Genomic DNA, 20,930 nt, shown 5'->3' with positions numbered 1-20,930 from the left:
AAGATCTTAGAGTGTTGTGTGTTCAAAAGCAAATACAGAAGCACAATTTGAAAAACAAACTACAGTAATAACCGTCATGTGATGAAAAGACCTATATCTACTGGATATATTCACGAAAGAGAATTGTTTTAGAATCATCGTTGAATGTTTCAAAGATGATCACTGTATCTGGAGATATTTTGTTCTATCTGAAAAGTATATATATATATCAAAGCTTTCTTCCAGGAGCTGGCGACATTATAGGTCTTGATGCATCGTCCACTCGAACACTATCTTTCGCTCTTCGCGCAAAGATGAAAGATGAAATGACTAGTTTTTAAACGATTTAGTCGAGGAAATGTCCTCTGATATGCTTTACATGTTTAAGACATAGAAAGATCAACAAACATTTTGCATTCCCTTATACCAATCATTGGACGAGAAAACCCTTAGATAATCTTTAATCAAGCATACCGTAAACATGAACTAGCAGCTGTATATCTTTATACAAAACTGAAAATGAATAGATGCTATCTGGGGTCAAATTATGAAGGGGGTCAATGGCTAAGTGTGCGACCATGAAACAAAGTACAAAGTTACTAAGCACAAGAATTGCCAATATATAAAGCTAGTGATACTACGATCTTCTTAATGTTGATGTCCGCTTGCTTCAATATCTTACAATGTCCTGTCGGTGGCATATTGTACTTGACCCTGATTTCGTTTCGTAATCTGACCCCTCGTCCTGAACACCTTCACGCATGCGTAGTGTATTGAATCCACAAGCAGCGGCGCACTCACACAAACATAAACGCACAAACACTTGCACGCGTGGGAAAATTCACAGATACTCTCTCATGAATAAACAACAAACAATTCCAAAACATTTTTCTTGGTTTTTGTATTCCAAAACATTTTCTTCTCGATCTTCTGTTCGCCTCTGAACGAGCAGACCATAAAGGTTTGAATAACATTGAAAACCTCGAACAAACTGAATAGAGTGGGTGACGAACGAGTATTTAATTGACGTGGCACGACAATAAAAGCTAAAATATCCCAAACGGTCGTCCGCTGAGGACTCAGGAGAAAGGGGGATGAGGGTAGAATTTAGCTGGTGGGTATGAAGAAGGGGGCGGGGGAAATAAGGGGGAGATGTCCCTCGTGGTCTTCACCTCAGTAGGTCAGCCAGCTCGGTGTCATTGTGCTGCGGTCTGCTGACATCTTTACAAGTGAACTTCAGAGTCGCTGCACCACCAAATCCCATCAGACTTGACGCGTCCTGTCCTCCATATGCTCATCAGACCTGAACCCGCTGTGTACACCAAGAGCACCCGGCACACATCTCCTTTCCCGTCCATCATTTCACACATCGAAATACATGGAAGGCATTGATAAGGCACAAGAAAACAAAATAGGACGATTAGATTTATCTTTGCTCTTTTTATGTTTCTGATTTGCCAGCCAGAATATGTGAAAACTCCGATCTGACAATACCAAGGCACCTGTTCCTGATACGAAACTATTTTTCGGCCAGGACTACCGGGTCCTGGGACAAAGGATTGAGACGAGGTAATTTGCTGAATACCTTCCCTTAGTCGCTGCCTGCCAGTGGTCGCCCTTGGTGACAAGAAGACAATAAATAGTCTGTGTGACCAGTCCACTTGACTGATAATAGCCTGTCTGGGACATGGCGCTGAGAAACCAGCATTCAGTCATGCAATATAGTCAAAATGGCATTTACACAAATAGGTCAACTCTAGTTATTTACACTTGCTAAGTAGTTTGTTTTGTATTGTGCGGTACTACAGACACTACAGGCATCCTGCTTTTTTTTTTTTTTTGTTCGCAAGGACCAACGGCGCAGTTCAACATTTGTTGATGGAGAAACAGGAGAAGAAATTTGATCTTTTAGGTATGTCTGTGTTTTGTGTGTTCACACAGTAATCTTGCTTAGTTCTTGGTTTTTGTTTGGTTTTGTTTTGTCTTTTCCTTTCAAGATGAAAGGAGCGGATATTAGCCAGTTTGCGTTAGTGTTGTCTGTAGTAAGGTAGGAGCTTTGTAAGCGTGTACACGTTATGCTTGATTAGAATGCATGAGTCTGATGACTGACACTGGGGTCCATTACCCTATCATGCACAGTGCTCGGGTAGAGTTTAAAGAACATGCGGAGACAAACTATTTTTCTTTACAATTTTTTAGTAAATTTTAACTGTAATTATGTTTGGAAAAAAAATGTTACTTATATTATTTTTATTGGGATTTTTCTGCGTTTTTTTTAAAGGGAAAAAAAAGGAAGTGTGTCAAAGGAAAGGGAGGCAGGCATGACATTCGACAAGTTATCAAGACTAGTCTCCCTTAGTGTGTGATATATAGATATAGATATAAATTTTTATTTTTATCCTTGTGGTCAGAGCTCTGTCGTCCGAACTGAGAGATGAATTAAAAGTTGTAAAAAAGTGGTCCTTAATTATTTTTTTAAATATCTTTTCTTCACTACGTGAAGCTTAATGACAGCAGGTTTGGTCTTTAGGGTTGTCTAGTTCTATTTATCTCTCTTTTAGTTTGGAACTTTGACGATTCTACTGGAGCTTTCAGAGAAAAAAGAAGTAAGTTACTGGGTCGACTACGAAAAGTGTTTTTTGAGGTATACTTACGTTAAATAAGATAGAACAAATAGAAAAGGTTAGTAAATAGTTTGAATATCACGTCTCTTCAGGCTAAACAAACTGGAAAAAAGCTCAGCTCAATTTGACACCCTTATATGATTTCTTTTTTAATGCAGTCCATCAGCAACAAAAACAGAAAAAATGTAAAGGCAATAAATATGACATTTTGCTAACATCTCAAATATTTTCAACAATTAGATTAAAATAACTATCTTTTATGTTTCATTTACGCGCTAGTACAGCACACATACTCAAAACAATCGTCTTCAAATGGATTTATTTTAAACTTACCAGGTTTCGGGCACATTTAGATTTTTGCTTCTGTTTGGACTTTGTAGTGTTACTATGCGTGATTTACTCGATAGTGTAAAATGAACAGACTAAAGATAATATAACAATAACAAAATGACAATAACAGTATAACAATAAAATATAATTGTCAGTAAAACGTTAACCGTTGTATTCTCTGATTAAAGTCAGGATAAGGAAATCCAGTCCGGACGGTAGTAGTCCGTTCCGTTTGGGTTGAAGAGTGTTGCAAGATCTGTATCCGGATCAACAAAGTCTCGATAGTAGACGGTAATCCCGGGGTTCAGAAAACTCGCCCACCACCCGTAGGTCCCCACCGTCATGATCATGTGATCCAGTGACGCAAGAATCATCATGTCAACTGCAGGCGATGACTGATGCTGCAGCAATGTGACGTCACTTTCGTTAGCTAACTGCTGACTACACCATTCGAGGTCATCAGAAGAAACGACAAAAACGACTTCACGGAATCTTTTTCGGACGTAGTCCATGGCATGCAGCAGGTATTCTACAGGTGCTGTCTTTCTATCTATTAGATAGTCTCCTCTGCGTACATGGATACCTGTCAGCGTGCGATTGAATTTCTGTCTTAGGGAGTCGACCGTTTGTTGAGCTTGGGACACAATCGTGTCCTTGAACGTCAACGCGTGACGTACTTCCGCTTCGTGTTCGGTGAAATATCGCCAGGACTGAAGATACTCCCCGATCCTGTAATCTCTACTAGAATTCAGCTCGAAATATTCCGTGAAAAACTTACAACAACCTTCTTCCATTAGAAAGACGTCCTCACACCGATGTGCGTAGCGGGAAGACGCGTCAATCAGTGAAGTGTTTCTCAACACATCCGACAGAAAAGTCTCCCCCAGGTAAACCGGTATCCGCTTCGTCCTAAGAGCTATGCCCAAAACGGATGCGTACTGAAAGAGTTGGTTTCCTAGTCGGCCTATAAAACTGATACACAAGACTTTGGTTGCGATGAGCGGGTCCGACGATACAGTGACTCCTGTTGTATTTGTGCCACGTGGGGAGGTGTAGGAGCTGTGCGACACGTGACCGTTAGTAGGAGTTGTGACAGGATGACCGGTGGACGACGATGTACTGGTCAGTGCAGTCAGGATGTCGAAGTTGTTGTGCGGGACAACGTTGAGCGTCGCAAAGACCGTGGTGTTGTCCAGCAAGGAGTTTACCGTCGGCAGAGAAGCGTTTGTTTCAGAGGACACAACCGATGATTTTCTCCAGTTTATTTTTTTGCTTAGGAACTGAAATGGGAAAAAGCCAGGACTGATGTGCATAAGCGAACTTAAATTTCTTACTTAAGTTTTCTGACTTAACCGCAAACTTTACTCAGCTGAGTTCGTTGCTGGCGAGAATTCACATCGGTGTGCATGAGCGGACTCAGCTGCTTGCTTAGTTAAGAAATGGGTCAAGACAGTGACCTCTCGTCCTTTTCGGAATTGCCCGGGAATTCTCTCTCGTCACTGGCTATTTATAGACAAACAGCCAATCAACAATCGCTTTGTTCGTGTGTTACGCTTTTATGTTTGGTCTTGTTCAGTCTTTTCAACCACGATACTATCTTTTGAGATTGAGGTATTTGCCTGAAAAAATGGAAACAATTATCAAAAAAAAAAAAAAAAAAAAAAAAAAAGACCTACGTAAAAGACTGTATACGCAAATTAAACTACGATAGCAAGCTTGCTGAAATAAGAATGTTTTACAAATATGATTAAAGAGACAGTTATTAACTCCATTAGGGAGAGTAGCAATACTTAAGTCCTTAATTTTATCAAAACTAGTACACCTTTGGTTACTACTACCTAACCCTCCAGACTTTGTTATAAATGACATACAGAAAATCTATCTTTAGGTTTGTATGGAATGGAAAAAAATGATAATAATTAATAGAAAAATATCCAGGCTGGAGGCATGGGCATACCTGATGTTAAAACTTATATGAATGCGTTAAAATTATCATGGCTGCAGAAAATAAAGAAAAGTAACCACAGCTGGAAAAAAAATCTTCTGTCTACACATAAAATAATAGGTTATTTGGACAAACTGGGCCCTGCAGTTTGCCACTATATTAATGCAAAAAGCTTATGGCGGATGATATACTAAAAGCATACAGGATTTTTGGAGAGAATATAGTGTGTGATAAACATGAAATTTTGTCAGAACCTATCTTTCGTAACGATAGAATAACAATTGGGAATAAGCCAATTCTATATAGAAGATGGGTGGAGAAAGATGTATACTCAAACACTTGACAAATGAAAGAGGAAACTTTCTATCATATCAAGCTGTTAAAAATAAATATGATGTTAACATTGACTTTGTCTCTTTTAATGGTTGCATTAAAGGCCATAAAAACATACTAAACTTAAATAGAAGGAATAAAACAGATTTATCTCCTTCTACATATGACACAAACAAAACTCTAAGAATAATTTCGAACAATACAGAAAGGAGCAAGACCATATTATTATAAAATATTATCTAACGCATGTATACCAAACTGTTGCTTAAACTGGGATAAAAGGATAAATAGAAATGTTGATTGGCATGTTATATTTAAAGCAATGGCTAATATAAAAGATATTAAATTAAAACGGCTTCAAATCAGAGTGTTACATAGAAATCTGGGCGACAAGAGTAATATTATTCCACATGGGACTAGAAGAGGATTTATGTCAGCAGCCTTTGCAGAGATGATAAAGAAAATATTCAGCATATTTTTTGGAAGCTGTAAATTTGTTAATTTTTTTTTTGGAAAAACTTACAAAAATGGTATATTAGACAAATGTACAAATGCGCCTAAGATAACTTTTAGTGAACATTTGATTTTATTTGGATGCAATAATAACTTTGAGACAGATGTTCCATTTGATTTAATTTTATTGCTGGCAAAAGCATACATATATTCTTGTATATTTAAAAAAGTTATCCCCCAGTTAGAACCCTATATCCAAATATTGAAAACAGATATTCAATTGAAAAATTAATGCATGTTTAGAATTAACCAAAGAAAAGTTTGCTAAACACTGGCTATCCTGTGAACAACTTGTTAACTAAACTAAATACTGATTATATACATTTATCTGATCTTGATTATCAAAAACTACATATGTCTTGATATACATTAATATTGTGCTGTCATCCTATGACACATGGGCTCCAAGGTGCATTCTATGATGATTGCTTTATTTGTGTGGCTTCTCTGGGGATGTATTCTTAAAATGTTTGTTAATTTATGTGTATGTTTGTTTTTTATGTTGGTATATTGTAAAATATTGCTTGTTAGTTATGTATACATATATTGTTATGTATCTGTAAATAATCATGTATCCCTTATGTCTCCTCGTAGTCTGGATACCCTATACCTACTTGAAAATGTTTGTGAATAGACATGTTTTCCTTCCCTGATTTGGTATTTGTATAAGTGAAGATAATATATGGGTGAGCTATGCCTCAGATGTAGCTAATGTCATAAATGTATAGATAAGTATAAGTTCAGTGTACAGTTGAAATGTGCGAACTGCCTGAAATATGTGTTATTTATTGATGAATGTTGAAAGCTATCGGTATTTGTGTAAGGCTACAACTAAAAGACAAACCACTACAACTATACTGTTACTAGCGTCAGCTGGTCCTTTCATAGGGTAGGGCATGATGAGATCGAGGAAAGATTTGTGTAGATTGTCAGAGATATGTTTGTTGATTCTATTTATGTAAATTGATGTGTGCGGTAGTTTTTGTTATGTTTTGTTATATGTATGACCGAAGAAAAAAAATCAGCTGTGGAAAGACATAGCAGTTGCCATCAGTGCTCGTGGAGAGCAAAAACGGGAATGGGCCCAAAATTTTAAAAAATGGTCAAATTTAAAAGCCAGGGTGGTCGATGTCCTGTATTAAATCGCACAGGTACATGATATCGACTCGCCGAAAGCGGAATCGAGCGTAGAGTTCATACAGGTCAAATTGTTTGTGTTTTATGCCGTGCCAGCAACGACGGCTATATCACGGATCATACAGGTCAAAAAGATTGTGTCTGTCACGAAACACACGTTCCCTCATCAAATGTCTTCTTATCATCATTCTAAAGCACAGTCGTCTCGCTGCCATCTCCTGTCACTCTTCACGCGAAGAAATCAGAAATGTGCTCACTTAAGTCACCCGACTCGGCTAAGTAAGGGTTTATACCAGGGGGAGGGCAGTCTTAAAGTTGAGTAAGAAATTTTGTACTTAGCAGACTTGAGTTGTCTTGTGCACACCGAGTTACTGTACTTAAAGTTGAGTCAGCCAACTTAAGCTTAAGTTCATGTTTAGGTTCGCTTGTGCACACCAGCCCGAGTTACTGTACTTGTTAAGTCAGCCAGCTGAAGCTTAAGTTCATGTTTAAGTTCGCTTGTGCACACCAGCCCTGGACTCACCTTGTCCATGACAAACAGCTCGCTAACCAGAATGAGGAAGACAATGTAGAACAACAATGCTGCAAGTAAATGTAAAATCATCATCATCATCATCAATCATCAATCAATCAATCAATCATCAATCATCATCAACTTCATCATCATCATTTGTATACGTGGTTGGTACTTTAAGCAAAAGGAAAATTTGTCTTGGACTTCTTCGGACACACAATAAAGTTTGATTTGAATTGATTTGAATTTGATTTAAGCAAAAGAAAAGACCCTGCGTAAAATTGTGCAGACATTGGCACTGTCACTAGTGTAAATACTTTTTCGCACAACCTAAATGAGACAAAAGGGATCAAAACACATGAGTCACATTTATTCAAGAGAGAACAACAGCTCACCTAAACACTTTCGAATTCTTGTCATTACTTCAGTCCTTAAGTCCACAAGAAAACAGGTTGTTATCACACACGTGTGAACAGCGGACTATCTGCAACACGCGGGTTGAACATTCTATAAACTGATAAAGCGAGATTTCTTCCTTATCTCTCATGTCAGCCTGTCTCTCTCTCTCTCCATCCTTGCCACATCTGCACTTTGTCTACAGGCGCAGAAGACTGGTCGTTAGCAAATGATATTGGAAACAATCGTTTAGACTGACAGCACTGTATTAAGACGAATGTACACTTACCTTTCATACGCACGACGTATTGCACACACAACAACGCAACGCTCGACGAGCCCCGGCAGATGACGATGAGGATGAAGAAATTTGGAAATGAATCGAATCGAAGAGGCACAAACTCATACGAATGTCACTGAGAGTCATAAAGAAGATGGCGGGAAAAGACCGCTGCTTTTTCCCGCCAACTTGGTCATTTAAGTCCTACTGCTTTCCTTATGTATGACGTCTTTTTCTGCTTCAAGTGACGTGGAACAAATGACGCACACAAGACGTCATACACGACACAATACAAGATCTACTACCCCAACTCACTTCATCCCCTTTCTTGCTCAAAATGAAATCTCGCAGATTTCTTCCAAGTAGGTCGTTATATTATTTTGGTAATCTCCACTACGAAAAATATCTTAAAAACAAAACAACTACACCATCACCTAATGAAACACTCTTCCTCCTGGCTACTCCATCTCTCCTCTATTTGAAACGACAAAGTATTGAATACTAACAAATAAAATTAACTTTAACTTCAAGAAGGCAGAGTCAGCTCCCATTAATATTCACATGCTCATTACGTCCCTGCTTCTAAATGCTACCCGGACATTCGCTACGCTTTGGTCAGAGGCGGTGTTAGGACACACGCGGGCCTGGCCGACATCCGCGTGGGCCGGGGTAATGGAGTACGTGTATCAACATCCCTATGATATGATTCGGAAGCACTGATTTATAGACAGTTAGATAGGCTAGATCAATTTCGCGAAATAACGCACGAATTTAGTGTTTTAATTGTTCGTAACCTTTCCCACCGTTTGTGACAGTAGCGGATTGTTCTTAAAGCGCAATAATATGGTGACGATAACTTAAGGTGCAGAGGTCTGCTGTGTAGGTACCTTGGTACAGTGATCGACGGGACGCTCTCCTTTAGTGATCACGTGAACCAAGTGTACAAAAAGGCCCATCAACGGCTGTACCTTCTGAGGAGACTCTGCAGCTTCAATGTCAGCTCTGGGGTGATTGAGACTGTACAGGTCTCTTGTTGAGAGCATCCTCTCATTTAACATCGCTGCCTGGTATGGTCACCTCCTCGTCAACGACAAGGCAAGGCTGGCCAGAATCATCCACCAGGCAAATAAAATTATTGGTAAATCACAGCTGCCACTTTCTGACTCGTACCTTCATGCAGTCAGAAAGATGGCACACAACATCATTTCTGACCTGACGCACCCTCTCCATCCCAACTTCCAGCTGTTGCCCTCAGGCAGGCGCTATAAAGTGCCACGTGTACGGAAAGCTGCCTACCAGAGGTCCTTCCTGCCAGCAGCCATCACCATCCTAAATAAAGGCACAAGGATTTAGGAGGAATCAAACACAGTCTCAAGAGAAGAGGGTGCTGACATCCATTATCAGCCATCACCTTGTTGAATGTGCCCTCTCTTTCGCACAAACAAGATGAGCTCTCAATCTAAATAATTACTGAAATGCAGGGATTTCTGTCAAAGGCTAATAGATGACATAGATGACAATTTGTAATGTTGTTTGCCTGCAGGTGATGAAAAGATAGTAGTGATTATGTGTGCGTTAAATGTCTGTGTGAGTATGTATGCCTGCCCGTGTGAGCAAAAGAAAAATTTCTGTCTTGAGGTCTCCTCGACAGGCAATAAAGTCTGATTTGATTTGATTTAATAAACTGCTTGTTATTATTGCCGGGTTTAAAGTTAAGACATGGTTTCAATAATTTGCTTAATTAGAACTTAAAGGTGTTTACTGAACGTCAATTTTTTGGTCACAACTTGTTTAACACAGCTGGCAATAAGTCATAAAGATGACCTCGGGGCTGAAGTGCGGGGCCTGCGAGAGCAGGGCCTGGGGCGGCCGCCCCATTTGCCACCCCCTAACGCCGCCTCTGGTTGCCTGTAGTAAGGTAGGAGCTTTGTAAGTGTGTACACGTTATGCTTGATTAGAATGTATGAGTCTGATGACTGACACTGGGGCCCATTACCCTACCATGCACAGTGCTCGGGCAGAATGCAAGAGTTTAAAGAACATGCGGAGACAAACAATTTTTTTTTACAATTTTTTTAGCAAATTTTAAATGTAATTATGTTTGGAAAAAATTTCTTACTTATGTTTTTTTTACTGGGGTTTTTCTACGTTTTTTTGAAGGGGGGGAAAAAAAGGAAGTGTGTCAAAGGGAGGAAGGCTTGACATTCGACAAGTTATCAAGACTAGCCTCCCTTAGTATGTGATATGTAGATAAAGATATAAAAAAAAAATTTTATATCCTAGTGGTCAGAGCGCTGTCGTCCGAACTGAGAGATGAATTAAAGAAAAGTTGTTAAAAAGAAGTCCTTAATTATTTTTTTAAATATCTTTTCTTCACTACGTGAAGCTTAATGACAGCAGATTTGGTCTTTAGGATTGTCTAGTTCTATTTATCTCTCTTTTAGTTTGGAACTTGGACGATTCTACTGGAGTTTTCAGAGAAAAAGGAAGTAAGTTACTGGGTCGACTACGAAAAGTGTTTTTTGAGGTATACTTACGTTAAATAAGATATAAATTAAAAAACAAATAGAAAAGGTTAGTAAATAGTTTGAATATCACGTCTCTTCAGGCTAAACAAACTGGAAAAAAGCTCAGCTCAATTTGACAGCCTTATATGATTTCTTTTTTAATGCAGTCCATCAGCAACCTAGCCACACAAAAACAGAAAAAATGTAAAGGCAATAAATATAAGACATTTTGCTAACATCTCCTCAAAATATTTTCAACAATTAGACTAAAATAACTATCTTTTATGTTTCAGCGTACATACTCAAAACAATCGTCTTCAAATGGATTTATTTTAAACTTACTAGGTTACGGGCACATTTTATTTTTGATTCTCTTTGGACTTTGTAGTGTTACTATGCGTGATTTACTCGATAGTGTAAAATGAACAGACTAAAGATAATATAACAATAACAAAATAACAATAACAGTATAACAATAAAATATAATTGTCAGTAAAACGTTAACCGTTGTAATCTCTCATTAAAGTCACAACAGGGAAATCCAGTCCGGACGGTAGTAGTCCGTTCCGTTTGGGTTGAAGAGTGTTGCAAGATCTGTATCCGGATCAACAAAGTCTCGATAGTAGACGGTAATCCCGGGGTTCAGAAAACTCGCCGTAGGTCCCCACCGTCATGATCATGTGATCCAGTGACGCAAGAATCATCATGTCAACTGCGGGAGATGACTGATGCTGCAGCACTGTGACTTCACTTTTGTTGGAAAACTGCTGCCTACACCATTCGATGTCATCAGAAGAAACGACAAAAACGACGTCACGGAATCTTTTTCGGACGTAGTCCATGGCGTGCAGCAGGTATTCTACAGGTGCTGTCTTTCTATCTATTAGATAGTCTCCTCTGCGTACATGGATACCTGTCAGCGTGCGATTGAATTTCTGTCTGAGGGAGTCGACCGTTTGACGAGCTTGGGACACAATCGTGTCCTTGAACGTCAACGCGTGACGTACTTCCGCTTCGTGTTCGGTGAAATATCGCCAGGACTGAAGATACTCCCCGATCCTGTAATCTCTACTAGAATTCAGCTCGAAATATTCCGTGAAAAACTTGCAACAACCTTCTTCCATTAGAAAGACGTCCTTACACCGATGTGCGTAGCGGGAAGACACGTCAATCAGTGAAGTGTTTCTCAACACATCCGACAGAATAGTCTCCCCCAGGTAAACCGGTATCCGCTTCGTCTTAAGAGCTATGCCCAAAAGGGATGCGTACTGAAAGAGTTGGTTTCCTAGTCCGCCTCTAAAACTGATACACAAGACTTTGGTTGCGATGAGCGGGTCCGACGGTACAGTGACTCCAGTTGTATTTGTGCCACCTGGGGAGGTGTAGGAGCTGTGCGACACTCGACCTTTAGTAGGAGTCGTGACAGGATGACCGGTGGACGACGATGTACTGGTCAGTGCAGTCAGGATGTTGAAGTTGTTGTGCGGGACAACGTTGAGCGTCGCAAAGACCGTAGTGTTGTCAGAAAGAAGTTTACCGTCGGCAGAGACACGTTTGTTTCAGGGGACACAACCGGTGATTTTTCTCCAGTTTATGCTTTGGCTTAGAACTGAAAAGGTAAAAGTCAGGACTCACCTTGTCCATGATAACATCTCGTAAACCAGAATGAGGAAGACAATGCTGAGCAGCAATGCTGCAAGTCAATGTAAAATCATCATGATCATCATCAATTATCAATTATCAATCATCAATCAATCCATCATCAATCATCAATCATCATCAACATCATCATCGTCATTTGTATACGTGATTGGGCTTTTAAGCAAAATTAAAATTTGTCTTGGACTTCTTCGGACACACAATAAAGTCTGATTTGAATTTGATTTAAGCGCCAGAAAAGACCACGTAAAATTGTGCAGACATTGGCACTGTCACTAGTGTAAATACTTTTTCGCACAACCTAAATGAGACAAAAGGGATCAAAACACATGAGTCACATTTATTCAAGAGAGAACAACAGCTTACCTAAACACTTTAGCATTCTTGTCATGACTTCAGTGCTTAAGTCCACAAGAAAACAGGTTGTTATCACACACGTGTGAACAGCGGACTATCTGCAACACGCGGGTTGAACTTTCTATAAACTGATAAAGCGAGATTTATTCCTTTTCTCTCATTTCAGACTGTGTCTCTCCATTCTTGCCACATCTGTGAGCGATATTGTCTGCACTTTTTCTAGAGGCGCAGAAGTCTGGTCGTTAGCAAATGATATTGGAAACAATCGTTTAGACTGACAGCACTGTATTAAGACGAATGTACACTTACCTTTCATACGCACGAAGTATTACACACACAACAACACAACGAGCCCCGGCAGATGACGATGAGGATGAAGAAATTTGGAAACGAATCGAATCGAAGAGGCGCAAACTCATACGAATGTCACTGAGAGTCATAAAGAAGATGGCGGGAAAAAGCAGCGGTCTTTTCCCGCCAACTTGGTCATTTAAGTCCCACTGCTATCCTTATGTATGACGTCTTTTTCTGCTTCAAGTGACGTGGAACAAATGACGCACACAAGACGTCAGACACGATACAATACAAGATCTACTACCCCAACTCACTTCATCTCCTTTCTTGCTAAAAATCAAATCTCGCAGATTTCTTCCAAGGAGGTCGCTATATTATTTTTGTAAACTCCACTACGAAAAATATCTTAAAAACAAAACAAAGCAAAAACACCATCACCTAATGAAACACTCTTTCTCCTGGCTACTCCATCTCTCCTCTCTTTGAAACGACAAAGTATTGAACACTAACAAATAAAATTAACTTTAACTTTTAAGAACGCCAGAGTCAGCTCCCATTATATTTACATGTTCATTACGCCCCTTGCTTCTAAATGTACCCGGACATTCGCTACTGCTTTGGTAGTCGAACTCAACACTTTCCGTCCCTTTATGTATTTAGTGTAGGGATGGTGCTTCTGAAGAAAGTGACCATCCGATTAATCTCTGGTTAGAGTGCTTGGCTTGGGTTAAAAATACCCTGAGGGAGAATTTCTCCTTTTTCCCCAAGCATCCGGCGACCTGAACAGTCCACTGTGTCGCGGGTCTGATACACATTCGTTGACCCGGAACCTCGCGTGTAAATACTGTGCTGTCCTCTCCTTTTTCCTTAAGTGTGAAAGAAGACTTCTTTGTTAGTCCTTAATCTTGCACCACAGCTTGCTAGAGAGAATGTACAACAGACATAATTATTGATACACCAGGTGACATACGTTAATTACAGCTCTTGATTCATTGAAGCGAACACGTCAGTCCGGAGTAAATTACTTATATTTGTTGAAATATTCATACGTATGAATAGCAGTACAAGCCTCACACAGAGAAACATTTAGACCATTCAGTGGATGGCATGACATGGCTTATCATATTACCAAGTTTTTCCTTCTGAATAGAATATATTGAAGCAGTAAGCGATGACATGTCTGTAACCAAAACGCTTTATAAAATCTTAGACTACTAAAAATGAAGCTTTAGACTGGGTTGGATGAGGTTAGCGATCATAGTCTAAAAAAGCTGCATTGAAAAAAGTTATACTCTTGACTGACGGTGGTAAATCATGTTCTTGGCTATAATAAAATACAGTGAACCTGTACAGGCTCATGGTACTTTACAGAAACAAAACACACACACAGAGACAGATACAGATACTCAAACATAGAATACAATTGAGATGAAAGTTATTTAACCAGAAGCTGCTTCCAGCGCTAGCAGTTCATTTAAAATGAAATCAAGACAGCAAATGCTCCTGTTCACGTCACAGGTCCAGTCATAGAACCGATATCATAGGTACAAGCATTTTTTTATTTTTAAGCTCAATGGGTTGCGTGCCGAATGCGTATTTGAAAACTCAAAATAAATTTACAAAGCGTCGGAAGAGAAGCAGGGCCAATCCAGCAAGTAGATTCAACACATTCAAATGTTTGCCAAACTTCAAGGGTGGGAGTGTGTATAGATTATAAAAGTGTTAACACTCTGTGTATAAACTACAGATTGACCAAATATCTCTGACTCACTTTGAAGTCCACTGATATGCAAATGAAGAAATAAATATCGGTTGACTTAGACAACTTAGCTCTTGGCAGAAGAAAAAAGATTCCCCGCATAAACAATAGTTGTAAATCAGTGGTCCTTGATTATTTTTTAAATATCTTTCCTTCCTCCTTGAAGCTTGAGCCAGCAAGGTTGGTATATAGGGTAGTCTAGTTCTCTTTATCTCTTACGAGTAAAGAAACTTTGAAGTTTGTACTAGAGGTTACAAAGACAAAAGACATACGTTTCTGAGCTGACTAGGGATATTGTGGTTTGAGGTACACTTACATGAAAAGAGTTCTAAGAAAAAAAATGAGAAATTGTTAGTAATGATTTAATTATCACGTATCTTTAGGCAAAGAAAACGGAAAAGTAAAACTAAGTTAAATTTTTGAAGAGCGCTATGCCATTTTTTTAAAAAGTAGTCTATCAGCAATTAAACCACAACAAAATTGAAAATATGTACAGAAAAAAAATATAAGACATTTTGCTGCATTCTCCTAAAATATTTTTAACAATGAGACTGAAATGATTATTTGTTTATGTTTTATTTACATGGGTGTTCACAGTACATACTTAGAACAAATGTCTTCATATGGGTTAATTTAAAACTTAGCAGGTAAGGGGCACATTTCTGCCCCCGTTAAGACTTTGTAGTGTTACTATGCGAGACTCAAGACGATAGTATTAAATAAAGATAATAATGATATAACAGTAATAATATAAAAATATTAATATTATTGTCAGTGAACCTTTAAACGCTGTGGGCAACTGATTAAAGTCAGGACAAGGAAATCCAGTCCGGACGGTAGTGGTCCGTTCCGTTTGGGTTATAGCGTGATAGATATTTACCCGGATTAACAAAGTCTCGATAGTAGACGGTAATCCCGGGGTTCAAAAAACTCGCCCACCACCCGTAGGTCCCCACCGTCATGATCATGTGATCCAGTGACGCAAGAATCATCATGACAACGGCAGGCGATGACTGATGCTGCAGCAATGTGACGTCAATTTTGTTGGCAAACTGCTGACTACACCATTCGAGGTCATCCGAAGAAACGACAAAAACGACGTCACGGAATCTTTTTCGGACGTAGTCCATGGCATGCAACAGGTATTCTACAGGTGCTGTCTTGTATCTACCATCTGAATACCTTAGATAGTCTCCTCTGCGTACATGGATACCTGTCAGCGTCCGATTGAATTTCTTTCTTAGATAGTCGACCGTTTGATGAGCTTGGGACACAATCGTGTCCTTGAACGTCAACGCGTGACGTACTTCCGCTTCGTGCTGGGCGAAATATCGCCAGGACTGAAGATACTCTCCGATCCTGTAATCTCTCTTAGAGTCCAGCTCGAAATACTTCGGGAAAAACTTACAACTACCTTCTTCCTTCAGAAAGAAGTTCTTACACCGATCTGCGTAGCGAGAAGAAGTGTCAATCAGTGAAGTGTTTCTTAACACATCCGACAGAAGAGTCTTCCCCAAATAAACAGGTATCCGCTTCGTCTTTAGAGCTATGCCCAAAACGGATGCGTACTGAAAGAGTTGGTTTCCTAGTCGGCCTTTGAAACTGATACACAACACTTTGGTTGCGATGAGCGGGTCCGACGGTACAGTGACTCCAGTTTTATTTGTGCCACCTGGGAAGGTGTAGGAGCTGTGCGACACGTGACCTTTAGTAGGAGTTGTGACAGGATGACCGGTGGACGACGATGTACTGGTCAGTGCAGTCAGGATGTTGAAGTTGTTGTGCGGGACAACGTTAAGCGTCGCAAAGAGCGTGGTGTTGTCCAGAAAGAAGTTTACCGTCGGCAGAGACACGTTTGTTTCAGGGGACACAACCGGTGATTTTCTCCAGTTTATTCTTTGGCTTAGGAACTGAAAAGGTAAAAAGTCAGGACTCACCTTGTCCATGATAAACAGCTCGTAAACCAGAATGAGGAAGACAATGCTGAGCAGCAATGCTGCAAGTCAATGTAAAATCATCATGATCATCATCAATTATCAATTATCAATCATCAATCATTCCATCATCAATCATCAATCATCATCAACATCATCATCATCATTTGTATACGTGATTGGGCTTTTAAGCAAAAGGAAAATTTGTCTTGGACTTCTTTGGACACACAATAAAGTTTGATTTGAATTTGATTTAAGCGCCAGAAAAGACCACGTAAAATTGTGCAGACATTGGCACTGTCACTAGAGTAAATACTTTTTCGCACAACCTAAATGAGACAAAAGGGATCAAAACACATGAGTCACATTTATTCAAGAGAGAGCAACAGCTTACCTAAGAACTTTAGCATTCCTCTCATGACTTCAGTCCTTAAGTCCACAAGAAAACAGGTTGTTATCACACACGTGTGAACAGCGGACTATCTGCAACACGCGGGTTGAACATTCTATAAACTGATAAAGCGAGATTTATTCCTTATCTCTCATGTCAGCCTGTCTCTCTCTCTCCATCCTTGCTACATCTGTGAGCGATATTGTCTGCACTTTGTCTCGAGGCGCAGAAGACTGGTCGTTAGCAAATGATATTGGAAACAATCGTTTAGACTGACAGCACTGTATTAAGACGAATGTACACTTACCTTTCATACGCACGACGTATTGCACACACAACAACAGAACGAGCCCCGGCAGATGACGATGAGGATGAAGAAATTTGGAAATGAATCGAATCGAAGAGGCACAAACTCATACGAATGTCACTGAGAGTCATAAAGAAGATGGAGGGAAAAGACCGCTGCTTGTTCCCGCCAACTTGGTCATTTAAGTCCTATTGCTTTCCTTATGTATGACGTCTTTTTCTGCTTCAAGTGACGTGGAACAAATGACGCACACAAGACGTCATACACGACACAATACAAGATCTACTACCCCAACTCACTTCATCTCCTTTCTTGCTCAAAATGAAATCTCGCAGATTTCTTCCAAGTAAGGTTGCTATATTATTTTTGTAAACTCCACTACGAAAAATATCTTAGAAACAAAACAAAGCAAAAACACCATACCTAATGAACACTCTTTCTCCTGGCTACTCCATCTCTCTCTATTTGAACGACAAAGTATTGAATACTAAAAAAATAAAATTACTTTAACTTTCCAAGAACGGCAGAGTCAGCTCCCATTATATTCACATGCTCATTACCTCCCCTGCTTCTAAATGCTACCGGACATTCGCTCTTTGAACTGCCTGTATAGAAGGTAGGAGCTTTGTAAGCGTGTACACGTTATGCTTGATTAGAATGTATTGAGTCTGATGACTGACACTGGGCCATTATACATGCACAGTGCTCGGGCAGAATGGTATCCAAGAGTTTAAAGAACATGCGGAGACAAACAATTTTTTTACAATTTTTTTAGTAAATTTTAGTGTAATTATGTTGGAAAAAATTTCTTACTTTATGTTTTTTTTTTATTGGGGTTTTTTCTGCGTTTTTTTGAAGGGGAAAAAAAAGGAAGTGTGTCAAAGGGAGGCAGGCATGACATTCGACAGTTATCAAGACTAGTCTCCACTTAGTATGTGATATGATTAGAATAAATATATTTTTTTTTTATCCTGCTGGTCAGAGCGCTGTCGTCCGAACTGAGAGATGAATTAAAGAAAAGTTGTAAAAAAGTGGTCCTTAATTACTTTTTTAATATATTTTCTTCACAACGTGAAGCTTAATGACAGCAGGCTTGGTCTTTAGGGTTGTCTAGTTCTATTTATCTCTCTTTTAGTTTGGAACTTGGACGATTCTACTGGAGTTTTCAGAGAAAAAAGAAGTAAGTTACTGGGTCGACTACGAAAAGTGTGGTTTGAGGTATACTTAGGTTAAATAAGATATAAATTAAAAAACAAATAGAAAAGGTTAGTAAATAGTTTGAATATCACGTCTCTTCAGGCTAAACAAACTGGAAAGAAGCTCAGCTCAATTTGACAGCCTTATATGATTTCTTTTTTAATGCAGTCCATCAGCAACAAAAACAGAAAAAATGTAAAGGCAATAAATATAAGACATTTTGCTAACATCTCCTCAAATATTTTCAAAAATTAGACTAAAATAACTATCTTTTATGTTTTATTTACGCGCTAGCACAGCGTACATACTCAAAACAATTGTTATCAAATGGATTTATTTCAAACTTACCAGGTTACGGGCACATTTAGATTTTTGCTTCTGTTTGGACTTTGTAGTGTTACTATACGTGATTTACTCGATAGTGTAAAATGAACAGACTAAAGATAATATAACAGTAACAAAATAACAAGAACAGTATAACAATAAAATATAATTGTCAGTAAAACGTTAACCGTTATGGGCAACTGATTAAAGTCAAGATAAGGAAATCCAGTCCGGACGGTAGTAGTCCGTTCCGTTTGGGTTGAAGAGTGTTGAAGATATGTATCCGATCAACAAAGTCTCGATAGTAGACGGTATGGCCGGGTTCAGAAACTCGCCCACCACCCGTAGGTCCCCACATGATCATGTGATCCAGTGACGCAAGAATCATCATGTCAACTGCGGGAGATGAATGATGCTTGCAGCACTGTGACGTCTGCTTTTGTTGGCAACTGCTGCCCTATAACACCAGCTTCGAGGTATCACCGAGAAGAACGACAAACGACGTCGACGGATCTTTTTCTGACGTAGTCCATGGTGCAGCAGGTATTCTTACAGGTGCTGTCTTTCTATCCATTGATAGTCTCCTTCTGCGTACATGATACTATCAGTGTGCATTGAATTTCTGTCTGAGATCGTCAACTGTTTGACGGCCTGAGATAATCGTGTCCTTGAACGTCAAAGCGTGACGTACTTCCGCTCGTGTTCGCGCGAAAATATCGCAGACTTGAAGATACTCACCGATCCTGTATCTTTTCTTAGAGTCCAGCTCGAATACTTCGGGAAAAAACTTACAAAAACCTGCTTCCTTCAGAAAGAGGTTCATACGCCGATTGATGTACGAAAGAAGTGTCAATCAGTGAAGTGTTTCTCACACATCCGACAGAATAGTCGCCCAGGTAACCGTATCCGCTTCGTCCTAAGAGCTATGCCCAAAGGATGCGTACTGAAAGAGTGGTTCCTAGTCCGCCTCTAAAACTGATACACTGACTTTGGTTGGTGCGATGAGCGGCTCCGACGGTACAGTGATTCCAGTTTTATTTGTGCCCACTGGGGATGGTGTAGGAAGCTGTGCGACACGTACAGTTTAGTGGAGTCGTGACATGGATGACCGGTGGCGGACGATGTACTGGTAGTGCGTCAGGATGTTGAAGTTGTTGATTGCGGACAACGTTGGCGTCGCAAAGACCGTAGTGTTGTCCGAAAGAAGGTTTACCGTCGGCAGAAGACCACGTTTTGTTCAGGGGACACAACGGGGATTTTCTCCAGTTATGCTTTTTTGGTTAGGAAACTGAAAAGGTAAAAAGTCAGGCTACTTGTCCGATAAACAGCTTAAACCAGATGAGGAAGGACAATGCTGCTGTTGCCAGCAGTGCATCCAACGCTGACAAGTCAATAAAAAATCATCATGATCATCATCATTATCAATTATCATTCCAATCATCAAGCAATCCACACAATCATCATCTATCATCAATTCATCATCGTCATTTGTGATACGTGATTGGGCTTTTAAGCAAAAGGAAATTTAGTCTTGGACTTCTTCGACAGACAATTAGTTTGATTTGAATTTTGATTTAGCGCCGAAGACCACGTAATTGTGCAGACATTGGCACTGTCACTAGTGTAATACTTTTTCCACACCTAAATGAGAACAAAAGGGATCAAAACACATGAGTCATTTATTCAATAGAACAACAGCTTTACCAAAACACTTTAGCATTCTTGTCATACTTCAGTCGCTTAAGTCGCACAAGAGACAGGTTGTTATCACACACGTGTGAACGAGCGCGGAGCCTTATCTGCACACGGGGTTGAACATTCTATAAAGTCTTGATAAAGCGAGATTTATTCTTTCTCTCATGTCAGCCTGTCTCTCTCTCTCTCCATCCTTGCACATCTGTGAGCTGGATATTGTCTGCCACTGTCTAGAGCGCAGAAGACCTGGTCCGTTTAGCACAATGATATTGGAACAATCGTTTTAGACTGGACACGCACTTATTAAGACGATGTTCACTTACCTTTCATACGCACGACGATTGCACACACAACAACACACGAGCCCGGCAGAATGACGATGAGGATGAAGAAATTTGGAATAATGATGCGAATCGAAAGATGCGGCAAACTTCATTACAAATGTCATCTCCCAC

At 39.6% G+C, this 20,930-nt stretch overlaps 3 protein-coding genes across 4 annotated transcripts; all 3 read right to left on the bottom strand.

The window, feature by feature from the left end:
- Nucleotides 1–541: 541 nt before the first annotated feature.
- Nucleotides 542–8,584, bottom strand: LOC112563042 (galactoside 2-alpha-L-fucosyltransferase 2-like). Of its 2 annotated transcripts, XM_025236738.1 has the most exons (4): nucleotides 8,061–8,584; nucleotides 7,771–7,859; nucleotides 7,385–7,443; nucleotides 542–4,213 (listed from the first exon to the last, which is right to left on the bottom strand). In XM_025236738.1, exons 2-4 carry the CDS (start codon nucleotides 7,793–7,795, stop codon nucleotides 3,122–3,124), a joined length of 1,176 nt encoding a protein of 391 aa, XP_025092523.1. In that variant the 5' UTR covers nucleotides 7,796–7,859; nucleotides 8,061–8,584; the 3' UTR covers nucleotides 542–3,121. The 2 variants fall into 2 exon arrangements, with proteins under 2 accessions (XP_025092523.1, XP_025092524.1); XM_025236739.1 differs by lacking the exon at nucleotides 8,061–8,584 and having other exon boundaries at nucleotides 7,771–8,013.
- Nucleotides 8,585–10,790: 2,206 nt separating this feature from the next.
- On the bottom strand, nucleotides 10,791–12,084 carry LOC112561593 (galactoside 2-alpha-L-fucosyltransferase 1-like; the record flags this gene model as incomplete). Its single annotated transcript, XM_025234159.1, has 1 exon — nucleotides 10,791–12,084. A coding segment is annotated over one exon (921 nt), but the record flags the coding sequence as incomplete, so codon positions are not given.
- Nucleotides 12,085–14,800: 2,716 nt separating this feature from the next.
- LOC112563043 (galactoside 2-alpha-L-fucosyltransferase 2-like) lies at nucleotides 14,801–16,629 on the bottom strand. The gene has a single exon (XM_025236740.1). It carries the CDS (start codon nucleotides 16,571–16,573, stop codon nucleotides 15,437–15,439), a length of 1,137 nt encoding a protein of 378 aa, XP_025092525.1. The 5' UTR covers nucleotides 16,574–16,629; the 3' UTR covers nucleotides 14,801–15,436.
- Between the last annotated feature and the right edge of the window lie 4,301 nt (nucleotides 16,630–20,930).

This window comes from Pomacea canaliculata, linkage group LG4, assembly GCF_003073045.1.
Source record: "Pomacea canaliculata isolate SZHN2017 linkage group LG4, ASM307304v1, whole genome shotgun sequence".
Classification (NCBI taxonomy): Eukaryota; Metazoa; Mollusca; class Gastropoda; order Architaenioglossa; family Ampullariidae; genus Pomacea; species Pomacea canaliculata.
This window is presented reverse-complemented; position numbering and strand designations above follow the sequence as displayed.